Here is a 14,332-nt window from a genome sequence, read left to right as displayed (position 1 = left end):
CAGCAGTGTCTAATAAAACTCGAATAAAAGTTTCTGGGGAGCGTGGTGTCCCCCCGGCAGAACGCCACGTCCTGTTCTGGTGAGACGCGGGGAAGAGAACACAGACTGAGAACACAGAGATAGAGAGAGAGAGAGAGAGAGAGAGAGAGAGAGAGAGAGAGAGAGAGAGAGAGAGAGAGAGAGAGAGAGAGAGAGAGAGAGAGAGAGAGAGAGAGAGAGAGAGAGAGAGAGAGAGAGAGAGAGAGAGGGAGAGAGAGAGAGAGAGGGAGAGAGAGAGGGAGAGAGAGGGAGAGAGACATAAAGAGAGAGAGAGAGAGATAAAGAGAGAGAGAGAGAGAGAGAGAGAGAGAGAGATAAGTATCTGTCATCTTGCCTTCAGAGGCAAGGAGAGAGAGCTCGGAGGAATTCACCGCAAAGGAAACAATGGGGCTGGTGTTGGCCCAGCCTTCAAAGCGCCATGTGAAACGCCATCATCAATACCTGGAGACCACTCTGGGGGTGAGGAGGGTGGGGGGGGGAGGAGGGGGAGGAGGGGAGGAGGGGGAGGAGGGCGGGGGGGGATTGTGGCCTCGCCTCTCACACAGGGTCGCGTTCAACAGAGCCTGTTCCAAACCCAGTCTCCCGTGTGTGTCTGTGTGTCTGTGTGTCTGGGTGTCTGTGTGTCTGTGTGTCTGTGTGTTTGGGTGTCTGTGTGTCTGTGTGTCTGTGTGTCTGGGTGTCTGTGTGTCTGTGTGTCTGGGTGTCTCCCGGTCAACAGTGTGCGTTTGTGTCACGTGCACAAACCCACTCACTCAATCACCTATTGAACGTCTACCTGGCCGCTACACGACTTTTCCTCCAGGGCTTGTTGTAAGTGGAGAGAAGCCAACACCAGCACTTAACTAGAGCACTTTCATCTATCAAAGCGTCTCTCCGTCACTAAGGAGACCAGCCGGGTTTACACCTGGATGTGAAATATAGAAGTCTGATAGGCAAAACACCAGTCTGAGACTGCGTCAGCACATCTAAATGACTTTCCCTGACCTACCCACGGGTCGAACTGGACTTTGCGTTCCGTGTCACTTTCTAAATTGTTTCATGTAGTCCCACGCTTTCATCCAAAGAGACGTGCAATGAGCGCACGCGGTGAAGTGCGGATCAAAACAATGACATCTCAACTCCTCCATTCCTCATTGTCAAAGCTATGATAGACCATCCTGTTAGTCGATGGCCGGCTGACAGAGAAGCAGAGAAGGAGAGATACGTGTTGCTTCATCCCAGACCTGAACAAGCCTGCTGGGATCGTTAGAAACCCTCCATGGCAGCCTTTCCTTACGACATGGGCAACTTTCACAGTGTCGCAGGTGGGGGGGGGACGGTTGCTATGGATACCCAGGACGGATGGGAGCGAATGAAGGAGGGAGGGAGTGGGAGAGAGGTGGAGAGGGAGAAAGAGAGAAGCAGAGATGGGGAGGGCGGATGGGAGGAGAGAGAGAGACAGAGGAGCAAGTGAGAAGGACAGACGGTGAGGAAGAGGGAGAGAGAGAGGGAGGAGAGTGACATGGAGAGAGGGAGAGGGAGGAGGAAGGGAGGAGGAGAGAGAGGGAGCATCATAATCAACAAACGCTTCCATATCAACAACCTAACACACACACACACACCTTCACACACACACACACACACACACTCACACTACCCACACACATACCCGCCCACAACACACACACGCACGCACACACATTCCACCCACTCACAGGGACACACACCGAGCAGATGCAGCCTCATAAAGAAATGAAGTCATTGCTTTTGCACAATATAGCATGAAACACAGCCAGGCCCACTGTGAGGTTAAGGGATGATTCTCTCCTCCATAATGAGCCCATCCCTTCCCAGCAGCTCATCTGCTGTAATGAGACAGCATGAGACATATGGCTTAGCAGGAGGCTCGGGGGGGGCGGGGCAAGGGCGTTGTTTGTGTATGCCCCTGTTTGTGCTTACCTACACGTGCGTGCATTGGAACATATCTATGCGTGTGTTTGCCAATGGGTGCTTGTGTTTCTGTGTGTGTGTGTGTATGTATCTGTGTTTGTGTCTGTATGTGTGTGTGTGTGTGTGTGCGTGTGTGTGTGCTTGTGTGTTTGAGCGAGTGGGTCCTCACCTGAGGCAGCCGGTAGCGTTGCGGAGCACCTGGGAGGTGTGGAGGTGGAGTTTGCGGTCGTCATGGTGATTGGGGGAGGAGTCCCAGGCAGAGTGAGGGATGATGACGCTATTGGTCAGGACTGCCAGGGCATCCTGGATGATTGGCATCTTCAACCCATCACAGGAGGAGAGGTTCCACAGCACTCCTGGAACACACAAGTACACACACACACACTGTCAGGAAAGGTGCAGTACACAGCACGCTAGTACCTAGAGAGAACATGGAGAGACAGAGAGAGATCCAGAAAGAGAGAGAGAGAGAGAGAGAGAGAGAGAGAGAGAGAGATCCAGAAAGAGAGAGAGATCCAGAAAGAGAGAGAGAGATCCAAAAAGAGAGAGAGAGTGAGAGAGAGAGAGAGAGAGAGAGAGAGAGAGAGAGAGAGAGAGACAGGAACACCATCCACATGACCTGCCCCCAGTGTTGGTTTGCTAATCTCGTTTCATGGATAATAGAATGAATGATAAACCCGTCACGCACTGCTGTCTACAGTACATCATACTATTGTTTGCAAATCCTACTATTATAGTATTATTGTATAGTTTACTAGTGGGTGCATCTTTTATTGTGTTACCATTCTATTGGGTGTATATTATACTATTGTGTGTGTATTATACTAGTATGCATATGTTATGCTATTGTGTGTATATAATACAATTATGTATATGTTGTGCTATTGTGTGTATTTTGTATTATAGTGTGTATGTTATACTATTGTGTATACATTTTACTGTAGTGTGTGGTATTCGGTTGTGTACATTGTACTGTAGCGTATGTGTTATTCTGTTGTGTATATGTTGTACTACTGTGTGTGTGTTGTTGTGTTGTGTATGTCCTGTCCCATTGTGTGTGTGTGTGTTGTTGTGTTGCGTCATAACGGTGGTGGTTTGGAGCAGCAGTCTGAAGTCATTCCTCAGGCCTCAGGACATGACGGCAAGCCAACTGGCTCTCTCTTCAGTCATGACTCAGCTAGCACAGGCTGCATGGAGACGACACACACACACACACACACACACATACAGTAGGCACACACACACATAGTAGGCAGAAAAGCACACACTTGCGCAGAGACATACACATGCACGTGCGCACACACAGAAACCCACCAACAAAAAAAAACAGAAACCCACAGATGCTTATTGTAGCCCAGAGGCCTCTGTGATGGCACACTTATTAAATATCACTCCATGCTGGTCCACCTACACACACACACACACACACAGACAGACAGACAGACAGTTTCAGACAGTCAGATGGGAGAGCAGATGTCTTATCTCAGATGGTTGATAGAGGGCCCGCCGTCCTATTGGTCAGCGATGAAACACATTCATCAGTATTCACCACATGCTAATTGGGCCTTCCTCTTGGAACGAAACCCAGTCTTAAAGAGGGAAGAATGCAGAGAGAGAGAGAGAGAGAGAGAGAGAGAGAGAGAGAGAGAGAGAGAGAGAGAGAGAGAGAGAGAGAGAGAAGCAAAAAGAGACAGAGAAGACAATAGAAAGAGGGGGGTGGGGAGAGAGAAAGGGAGAGAAGAAGCAAAGAGAGAGAGAGAGAGAGAGAGAGAGAGAGAGAGAAAGAGAGAGAGAGAGAGAGAGAGAGAGATAGGGGAACAGGTACGGTAGAACAGGTGTGCTTGTGGCCTCTCATGCCCCCTCCCCCCCTCTCCCTCCTGGCTGAGGTAGGTGTTGATTACCGCACCAGCCGTTGCTGAGATGCTAATTGTATCTAACTTCCTCTCCGGTCTCTTCAAATCACCCCAATCAAGACAGTGCCTTTTACATGTGCCTTCGTGGGAGGAGGAGGAGGAGGGGGTGAAGGAAGAGAGGAGAGAGGAGAGAGAGACTGGGAGGAGGAGGGAGTGAAGGAGGAGAGGAGAGAGGAGGGAGAGTTTGGGAGGAGGAGGGGGTGAAGGAGGAGAGGAGAGAGGAGGGAGAGTCTGGGAGGAGGAGGGGGTGAAGGAGGAGAGGAGAGAGAGTTTGGGAGGGGAGCACTGACAAAGATTACAGAAGAATTAAGATGACCTTGTCTTCTGTCCGCCTGCCACTCACCGTGTGTGTGTGGTGTGTGTGTATGTGGTGTGTGTGTGTGTGAGTGCTCTTCTTTCATCAGTTTCTCCCTCTCAGGGGCTCTGAGTGCTCTGTGTGGTATGTGTGTGTGTGTGTGTGTGTGGGTGATAAGAATCAGGTGCAAAATAGGCTCTCGTTTGTCTCTAACACAGTAGAGTCTCTTTCTGGTCCCTTTGCTGTCTCTAACATAATAGAGTCTCTCTCTGCTGTCTCTAACACAGTAGTCTCTCTCTGCTGTCTCTAACACACAGAAGAGTCTCTCTGGTCTCTCTGCTGTCTCTAACACAGTAGAGTCTCTCTCTGCTGTCTCTAACACACAGAAGAGTCTCTCTCTGGTCTTTCTGCTGTCTCTAACATAATAGAGTCTCTCTCTGCTGTCTCTAACACAGTAGTCTCTCTCTGCTGTCTCTAACACACAGAAGAGTCTCTCTGGTCTCTCTGCTGTCTCTAACACAGTAGAGTCTCTCTCTGAAGTCTCTAACACACAGAAGAGTCTCTCTCTGGTCTTTCTGCTGTCTTTAACACAGTAGAGTCTCTCTCTGCTGTCTCTAACACACAGAAGAGTCTCTCTCTGGTCTTTCTGCTGTCTCTAACACAGTAGAGTCTCTCTCTGCTGTCTCTAACACAGTAGAGTCTCTCTCTGCTGTCTCTAACACACAGAAGAGTCTCTCTCTGGTCTCTCTGCTGTCTCTAACACACAGAAGAGTCTCTCTCTGGTCTCTCTGCTGTCTCTAACACACAGAAGAGTCTCTATCTGGTCTCTCTGCTGTCTCTAACACAGTAGAGTCTGTCTATGCTGTCTCTAACACACAGACGAGTCTCTCTCTGGTCTCTCTGCTGTCTCTAACACACAGAAGAGTCTCTATCTGGTCTCTCTGCTGTCTCTAACACACAGAAGAGTCTCTCTCTGGTCTCTCTGCAGTCTCTGACACACAGAAGAGTCTCTCTCTGGTCTCTCTGCTGTCTCTGACACAGTAGAGTCTGGCACAGCTCTCCAGCTGCTCTGGGCTGAACCAACTCCCAACAGCCCCTTCTGGCTCCAACAGAAAGAGAAAGAGAGAGAGAGAGAGAGAGAGAGACAGAGAGAGACAGAGAGAGACAGAGAGAGAGAGGAAGAATACATAAGAACAGAGTAAGAAAGAGAGCAAGAGAGAGAGGGGTAGAGGGGGATAGAGTGAGGAAGGAGAGCGGGAGAGAGAAAGCAGGGGGGGTAGAAAGATGGGACAGAGACAGAGGGAGAGAGATGGGATGGAATCCATTGATCTAGTGCAAGGACACAGTGTCTGTCTGACTTTGGCCAAGTTCAAAGTACACGTGCACATATGCACAAACACACACACACACACACACACACTCCTGTCTGCTCTAGAAACATAGATCTGTAACGCTCCACTGAGCCCAATGTTCCTATGGGGACGGAATCAGGTGACCTACAGCCAATGCCATTAGGATTGACATGTGTGTGTGCGTGTGTATGGGGATATGTATGTGGGTGCGCACGTGCGTGTGCCTGTGTACGCAAATGTGTGTGTGTGTGTGTGTGTGTGTGCATTTGTGTGTGTAAATGTCTGTATGTCTGCAGCACTCATGCTGCACATACTTACACATCCATGCATGCCTACAAACTGACACTCAGTATACATTGGCTGATACTTTTGGGTTATGTTGGTTAAGGCCTTATGGTTGGATAATTAAACCACTTTTGTTCAAACCTTCTAGTGGCGCCTATGTCTCCCTTTTTGGTTACAAACTTTGAGCCTGTTTGTAACAGTGTGTCCGAGTGTGCGTGCCTTCAGTGTGAGGGTACACACTTGAGTATGAATGTGCATGCGCGTGTGTGTGTGTGTGTGTGTGTAGCTGGCTATACATATCTGACTACTCACACTTGGCTTTTCAGAAGCTAGGTGGGTTTAGGAATTTAGCCAGGGCTACGAGGCTGCTTAGGGATAGCAATGGTCATGTTTTATTAAACAATCTGATCCAGCTTTCCTCTGACAAGCCTTCAAATAGGCATCTCTGTCAGTCCCTGCATGTAATACATAGTAAGTATGTGTGAGTTCCTGCCACTAAATCGAAATACTGTCCTACACCAGGCGTCCGTTACAACAGCCTATGTTCTTCACTTTCACTAGGGCTTCTCTCACATGTATCTATTCATCCATCTCTCTGTTCATTCTGTCCATCTTTCCCTCCATCTTTCCCTCCATCTTTCCCTCCCTCCCTCCCTCCCTCCCTCCCTCCCTCCCTCCCTCCCTCCCTCCCTCCCTCCCTCCCTCCCTCCCTCCCTCCCTCCCTCCCTCCCTCCCTCCCTCCATCTTTCCCTCCCTCCCTCCCTCCCTCCCTCCCTCCCTCCCTCCCTCCCTCCCTCCCTCCCTCCCTCCCTCCCTCCCTCCCTCCCTCCCTCCCTCCCTCCCTCCCTCCCTCCCTCCCTCCCTCCCTCCCTCTTTCCCTTGTCCCTCATCGCCTGCCTTTCTCCCCCTCCGAACTCCATCTCTACCTCAGTCTCCCTTTCCCTCCCTCCCTCCCTCCCTCCCTCCCTCCCTCCCTCCCTCCCTCCCTCCCTCCCTCCCTCCCTCCCTCCCTCCCTCCCTCCCTCCCTCCCTCCCTCCCTCCCTCTCTCTCCCTCGTGTTTCAGTGGTGATATGCAGGGTCCATGTCTCAAGGTGGAGAGCGAGGCATCTTCTATTGACAAGGCTGAGCGTCTGTATTGATCTCTCTTTGACTGACAACCTGGCTGGCCTTGGCTCTGCGGCACACGTTGGAATGCCAAGCCAATGAAGTTACCCCCAGTTTAAATGAAGAGAACTGAAGAGACAGACATAGAGAGAACAAGAGAGAGACAGAAAGAGAGAGAGAGCTATGTTGGGTTTAATTTATATGTTAATCTGCTTACAGACTGGAGAAGCACAATACATACATACAGTCACACTAATGTAACACTCCTCACACACACACACACAAACATACCCCCCCCCCCAAATACACACACACACACACACACACACACGAAAGGGCTCCATATTTGTGTATCCAACATGGATGGCTCTCCACTGAGTACGACTGTGCGAGTACTGTTAGCTTATCAGGAGTGTGTGCGCTCGGATAGACAACACAACACCACCTGCCATTGTTTGGGGCTGGGAGTCTGTCTCCATGGAGACGGCGCGACCCTAAGGGACAGTGGGGAGATGAATGCCGCTCCTGTGAGAAAGAGAGGGGTCAAGGGTCAAATTGAACACAAGGGGGGGCCCGCTCCCCCAGCACTGTCTTTATCTCAGAACACGGCCACGCGACAAAGGCTGTGTGTGTGTGTGTCCTTATCTCCGACTAGCTTCTGATTGTAAAGGAGACTGTCCCCAGCAAGAGAGAAACAAAGAAGACCCCGATAAATGAGAGCCCTTTCCACTGCAATGTGTTACCACACCTGTTATCCAACAGATAGAATTGTAGAGGAGTGAAGGACAGGAGAGCGGAGGGAGGGAGGGAGGTTGGGAGGGGAGGGGAGGGGATGGGAGGGGAGGGTGTAAGGAGAGGAGAGATGAAAATAGCGGAAGGGAGGTTTAAGGAGAGGGGAGGAGGGAAAGAAGTGTATCAGCCTTTCACGAGCCTGTCTGAGCAAGAAACCCCAGAGAGAGAGACAAACAGAGAAAGAGAAAAAGGGGCAAGAGAGAAAGAATGACAGCACAGAAAAAAATGGGACAGAAATATACAGAAATGAAGAGAGACAGAGGGAGCGAGAGACATGGAGAGAGAATGAGAGAGGGAGAAGGAGAGGGAAAGAGAGAGAGAGAAATTGCTAACATAATATTATGCCAACTGCTCTCACTCCCCGTCTCTCCATGTGAGTTTAATAACATGCTCATCGTCCACGAAGGAGCCCCCAAGTGCCTATGTAACCCCCCCCACACACACACACACTCACACACCTGGTCACACACCCTCAAGGCATTCACAAACTCATACCCCTTCCCTCCCCGCACACGTACAAACACAAATACAGACAGTACATGCATGTGCGTGAGCAAGTGCAGGGGCGTGTGTCCAGGTGTGTGCGAGAGAAGGTGTGTGTGTGTGTGAGCGTCCAGGTCAGAGTCCAGACTCCAGGCGCGTGTGTGTGAGGCGTCCCACCTGTGACCAGCTCTCGTATCTCCACGTCGGAGGTCTTCCTCAGCAGACGCACCAGGGCAGGGATCCCCCCGCTGGTCTTTAGGCAGATCTTGTTGTCGTCGTTGGCCTTGCCGTACACCAGGTTCCTCAGGGCGCCGCACGCGCTGCGGTGGACCTCGCTCATCCTGTGGTCCAGCAGGTCCACCAGCAGCTGGATGCCCCCCTGCCGACGGATCTGGGGGGGGGGGGGGGGGAGGGAGGGGGGAGGGAGAGGGGGAGGGAGAGGCGCAGAACGGTCACTATGGCGTCGGGGGTAGCGACGACGACATCTCGGGGCCCTCTCCGTGTTTACTTGTACATTCGAATACACTCAAATCACACAAAAGCCAACGTGCTTCCGGAGTTGTGTTTCATTACCCTCCTTGATGTTATTCGCCCTGAGGTGAAGCACATCCACACTCTCTAACAGCCTGCTGCTGGGTAACAAGCCAGTCAGCCTGTATTTAGATTCATTTACTGTGTGCCACTGATAAACCCGCATTCAAAGCTGTTTACCCAGTGGGGCTCTGCCCTTTGGTGCTACACGCATTGCCTTCCCCCCATGGTGTTCCATATATAATCTCCCCTTCACCCTGCTGTCTCCCAATAGGGGCCTTGTGGAGACCTCGGGGGGCCAATGAGCTGAGAGCCGGAGGGTTCCAACCAATTGGCTGAGCCGTCTAATGATTAGAACCCTGTGATGGTCAACAGGAGGGCATTACCAAACACTGTGGCTGCAATGTGGTGAGAATGTGTGTGTGTGTGTGTTTGTGTGTAGGCGGGAATCAATGCGTGTGTGTACGTGCACGTGTGTGTGTGCCCGTGTTCGTGTGTCTGTGAGTGTTTGTGCGTGCTTGTGAGTGCAGGATGTGTGTGTGATCTTCCTTTCCCACCTGGGCGACCATATAAAAATAGTCCGCCCATTTTGTGGTGTAAAGAGCAAGAAAGATGAAGTCTGAATCTGACCCAGATCTCTTCTTTCATGTCTCAGCTTCCTACCTGACCTGGACACTGGAGAGAGAGAGAGAGAGAGAGAGAGAGAGAGAGAGAGAGAGAGAGAGAGAGAGAGAGAGAGAGAGAGAGAGACAGAGAGAGAGAGAGAGAGAGAGAGAGAGAGAGAGAGAGAGAGAGAGAGAGAGAGAGAGAGAGAGAGAGAGAGAGAGAGAGAGAGAGAGAGAGAGAGAGAGAGAGAGGGAGAGAGGGAGACAGAGAGAGAGAGAGGGGGGGGGGAGAGAGGGAGGGAGGAGGATAAGTAGAGAGAAGGAGAGATGGAAGGAAAAGAGAGGGGGGGTAGATAGAGGAGGGGGAAGTGGGGGGGTAGAGAGGGCAAGTAAAGGGTGAGAGAGGTCTTTGATGACACGGCAGAAGTTTATCGCACCAAATTAATTTTTGTTTATCTATTCAATTAGAGGGGATTAACAAGCAACTGAATTTCAAACAAGTCCACGTGACTGTGACTTGCTTAGCAAATTCCTTTCCTCTCCCTGCCCTCCACATTCCTCCCCTATTCTCAGCTTACCTCCTCTCCTCAACCCTCCCCTTCCCACTCCCCTCCTCTCTTCTTTTCCCCCCTCTTCTTTAACAGTATGTCTCTGCATGCACCTGCTGATTGGCTAACCCCTAGCATTGGTGCTGGAGACTGCATCGCCATGGTAATAGTGAACGATAGCAACCTATCAGGGTCATGGTGTGAATTAGGAGCAGGGAAGTGATGAGGGGGAGTGACCGGAACATTCCACAGGGAATACTCTGGGATGTGTGTGGGCTGTGGGAACAGGTTGATCATCACAGCAATGATTCAGAGAGCACAGAGGACACAGAGGCTGTGTAGTGTAGACGTTCTACTCTGCTTATGTGTGTGTGGATGGGCTTATATGTGTGTCTGTGTAAGAAAGGGAAAGATGGATAGACAGAGGGTGGAAGAGAGAGAGAGAGAGAGAGAGAGAGAGAGAGAGAGAAAGAGAGAGAGAAAGAGAAAGAGAAAGAGAGAGAGAGAGAGAGAGCAGGGAGAGTGAAGGAGGGAGGAAGAGAGGGAGGCAGGGATGGAGAGAAAGAGGGAGGGAGAGAGGACCATCTATGGTTGGATGGATAAATGGATATCGACAGGGAGGATACTCGCGGAAAACAGCTGATGGAACTGAACTTTAGCTAGACAGTGTGCGTGTGTGTGTGTGCGCGCGTGTGTGTGTGCAGGTTATAAATAATGCTGGGTTGAATTTGCCAACCTGTCTCTGTGGTCAGCCACAATTGCAGCAAAGGCCAGACTTTAGACCTCCATACACACAACTCAGCTCAACATAGCCTATACCTGCACACACACACACCACGCACACACACACACACACACACATACATGTGTACAAATGTGCACACACACACGTGCACACACACACATGCACACAACCTATGGACACAACCTGCTGGTGTAATCATTATTCTACTCACTTCCAAAAACCGCAGACAGTGTCTCAGTCATTTGATCCAAGGTTCCGGAATACTACACTGGAGCCTGCCTCTCTACGGTATCTCTCTTTCTCACGTGCACACGTGCACACTCATGCACTCAAACACACGCACACTCACACACACCGTACCACACACACACACACTCAAGTGCGGAGACTTACACTCACACAAACAGGCAAACAGACACACAATCTTCAGTAAGACGTGAGGGTCAAGGTTCTCGCTCTCTAAATCTAGGGCCTCCACCTCCACACACACACACACACACATACACAGACTCTTTCCCCGACCGCAGCACTTCACTCACAGTCACCCCAGCTCAACACCAAACACACGGTCTCCGCACTGACATCACCTCTTCTTGTAGAGGAAGACTTCAAGTGTTTCATGGCAAATAACTCTGTTAGGTGCTTGGGACAATAAACTTGAACTTTGACTCTCAGCTCTCCATCTCCTCCCAGCATTCACACCGAGAACAAAGGAGAGAATCTCTGAATGGGTAACAGCTGATCGAGGAAACTTTAACTAATATTTCATGACTGGGTCTTCTCATGGTTTACTTGCTCCATGGAGAGAAAAGGAAAGAGAGAGAGAGGAAGAGAGAGAGACACACCCAGAGGTAGAAAGAGAGAAAGAGAAAGAGAAAGAGAAAGAGGGAGGGAGGGAGAAGACCCCAGTCATGAAATATTAGTTAAAGTTTCCTCGATGGGAGGGAGGGAGGGAGGGAGGGAGGGAGGGAGGGAGGGAGGGAGGGAGGGAGGGAGGGAGGGAGGGAGGGAGGGAGGGAGGGAGGGAGGGAGGGAGGGAGGGAGGGAGGGAGGGAGGGAGGGAGGGAGGGAGGGAGGGAGGGAGGGAGGGGAAGAGCGAGAGAGAAATAGAAAGAGAAAGAGAGAGCAGGAGCGGTGGATGGCTGGAGCCTTGCATGACCGTCTCCGGTCACAGAGATCCTGGGAGTTTGTTTGTTCCGAGCACGCCAGGCCTTGACAGAGACAATCACAGTACGCCTCTGTGTGTTCCTGTCAATAAGCTGGCACGCTGACTGTCTATTGTGGGCCTCTTTCCCATTCAGACATAATTACAACAGACACAGGCCCTTCGCATTCACTCTCGGCATAGAGGATTAATGTGTGTGTGTGTGTGGGGGGGGGGGGGGGGAGTGGGAGTGTGTCTGAGTGGGAGACAGCACATGTTTGAGAGTGTGTGTGTGTGTGTGTGGTTGTGTGTGTGTGTATGAGAGAGACAGACAGTGAACGTCCGTGCGTCATTGAGAGCATGTGTGGGTGTTCTGCAATGCAGCGTCACTTTTTCAATGAGAGAGTGCAGTGCTTATTGACCGGCAGTGCAGAAATTAATTTCACAAAGAACAAAACACTGTGACACCGCTCACGGTTAGTAAATAGACGGAGAGTGCGGACAGCGGGGAGTTATTGCTGCTGCTGTAGCATCATTAAAGCGCCTATTAAAGTATTCCAAAAGGACGTTCTTTTAAATGGTATATCTGACATAGGCTGTCGATTGAAGACCATTGTAGCGAACGAGGATGCAGCGCGGGTGTAGTTTCAGGACCAAGGGAGGGGGTGATTTCAGGGAACATGTCAGCCCTCTGTTTTGAGGGACTGCCTCTGCTATGTAACATCACTCACACTGGACACACTGGGAGGGGCAGGGGACGGTTTTCGGAGACAGCTGAAAGACATTCAGCATTCAACCCATCCATCCAGCCACCCAGACTTCCATCCACCCAGACTTCCATCCATTTCATCCATCTACCGATCCAGCCCGCGTACCCTCCATCCATCCCTCCAGCTTCCCAGCCAGCCAGCCCACCAGCCAGACCCACGCCCCCCGCCCCCACAGCCAGACTGCCAGCTACCTCAGACTTGATCTTGTTGTCTCCGAAGCAGAGGTGCTGCAGGTAGGCCGCGGCGTTGGACTGGACCGAGGGGAACTGGTGCTGCAGCATCTGGATCACCTCCGGCAGCTCTGGATCCCTCCATCCAAACTCCCTGTGGAGAGAGAGAGAGAGAGAGAGAGAGAGAGAGAGAGAGAGAGAGAGAGAGAGAGAGAGAGAGAGAGAGAGACAGAGAGAGAGAGAGAGAGAGAGAGAGAGAGAGAGAGAGAGAGAGAGAGAGAGAGAGAGAGAGAAGGGGGAAGAGAGAGAGAGAGTTTAACTGCCAGTACCAGCTACTGTTGCCCTCTCCCACAGCAGAGCCGATACCATGAGTCATGTTCCAGAATTCTCCCATTAGGTTAACACCGCAGCTCACAAGGCAGAAGACAAAGTGAAATAAATGTTTTCTCTCATGGTGTTGTGGAGCAAATGGTCTCCGTTATTGTATCATCCCCCCTCCATGATTGTTTTGGAAACAACAGGGAATAAAAAAAAAAGAAAAAGAACAGATGTGTGTGGTGCACTGATCCACTGTTTTATGCCTGAACCTGATTCCCCGCACACACACACACACACACACTTTGTTTTCGCTTGTTCCTCTCTCTCTCTCTCTACACTCTCTCTTTCTTCTTCTCTGTCTACTCTGTCTCCTTTCTCTCTCTGTCTCTTTCTCTCTCCCTCTCTCTTCCTCCCTCTCTCACCATCTCTCCTCTTCTAACTTCTATGTCCCATGACAAATCCTGCAAACGCTCTATCACAACACAGCGAGTGGGGTCCAAAGTCTCAGCGTGGAATTGCTTTTTATTGTTGATGGATCGGATCGTTCGATTTTTGGGCTGTAAACAAACTCCAGACATATTTGTTGGCTTCATGCTCCGCGAACACACAGTGTTCCAGAATGCACCTCCAGAGATGAGTCACTGTTTGCTTCACAGGATGGGTTCTTATGGCCAAAGTGAGGGACGATCGTGCTCTCGTCTTCTCATTGGCCGTGTGACCGCAGGGAAACGTTGAGACAAGGAAACGAGTGTGTCCGAAACGGCACCACATTCCACAGAGTAAACATGGCCTTTGGAAATAGAAAAAAGAATCCCCAAAGAAATGCCCTTCATCTCATAAATGATGAGTGTTCATTTATTGAGATTGGAGGGATGGAGATACACAGGAAGGAGGATAGATTGATAGATAGATAGATAGATAGATAGATAGATAGATAGATAGATAGATAGATAGATAGATAGATAGATGGATGGATGGAGGGAGGGAGGGAGGGAGGGAGGGAGGGAGGGAGGGAGGGAGGGAGGGAGGGAGGGAGGGAGGGAGGGAGGGAGGGAGGGAGGGAGGGAGGGAGGGAGGGAGGGAGGGAGGGAGGGAGGGAGGGAGGGAGGGAGGGAGGGAGGGGATATCCCCGGGCATTTGAGGGATTTAAACTCAAAGACCCTCCAAAAGCTTAAATCACACAGGGAGATACTATCAAGTGTGTGTGTGTGTGTGTGTGTGAGAGATCAGCAGGATTTCAGATAGTATCAATCTTTGTGTGAGTGTCTGTGTGTGCGTTTGTGTGCATGTGTGTGTGTGTGTGTGTAC

The 14,332-nt window shown here is 50.8% G+C and overlaps 1 protein-coding gene across 1 annotated transcript in view; it reads right to left on the bottom strand.

The window, feature by feature from the left end:
- The window catches only part of LOC146275196 (catenin delta-2-like), a 141,576-nt gene that overhangs the window by 30,386 nt on the left and 96,858 nt on the right, over window positions 1–14,332 (bottom strand). The window contains exons 13-15 of the mRNA XM_084702970.1: window positions 12,728–12,860; window positions 8,371–8,584; window positions 2,138–2,324 (exon numbers count right to left, since the gene is read on the bottom strand). Coding sequence (XP_084559096.1) covers window positions 2,138–2,324; window positions 8,371–8,584; window positions 12,728–12,860 — 534 coding nt within the window. The remainder of the gene's footprint in view (window positions 1–2,137; window positions 2,325–8,370; window positions 8,585–12,727; window positions 12,861–14,332) is intronic.

The sequence above is a fragment of the Hypomesus nipponensis genome, chromosome 8 (genome assembly GCF_054491055.1).
Source record: "Hypomesus nipponensis isolate SF chromosome 8, ASM5449105v1, whole genome shotgun sequence".
Taxonomy (NCBI): Eukaryota; Metazoa; Chordata; class Actinopteri; order Osmeriformes; family Osmeridae; genus Hypomesus; species Hypomesus nipponensis.
This window is presented reverse-complemented; position numbering and strand designations above follow the sequence as displayed.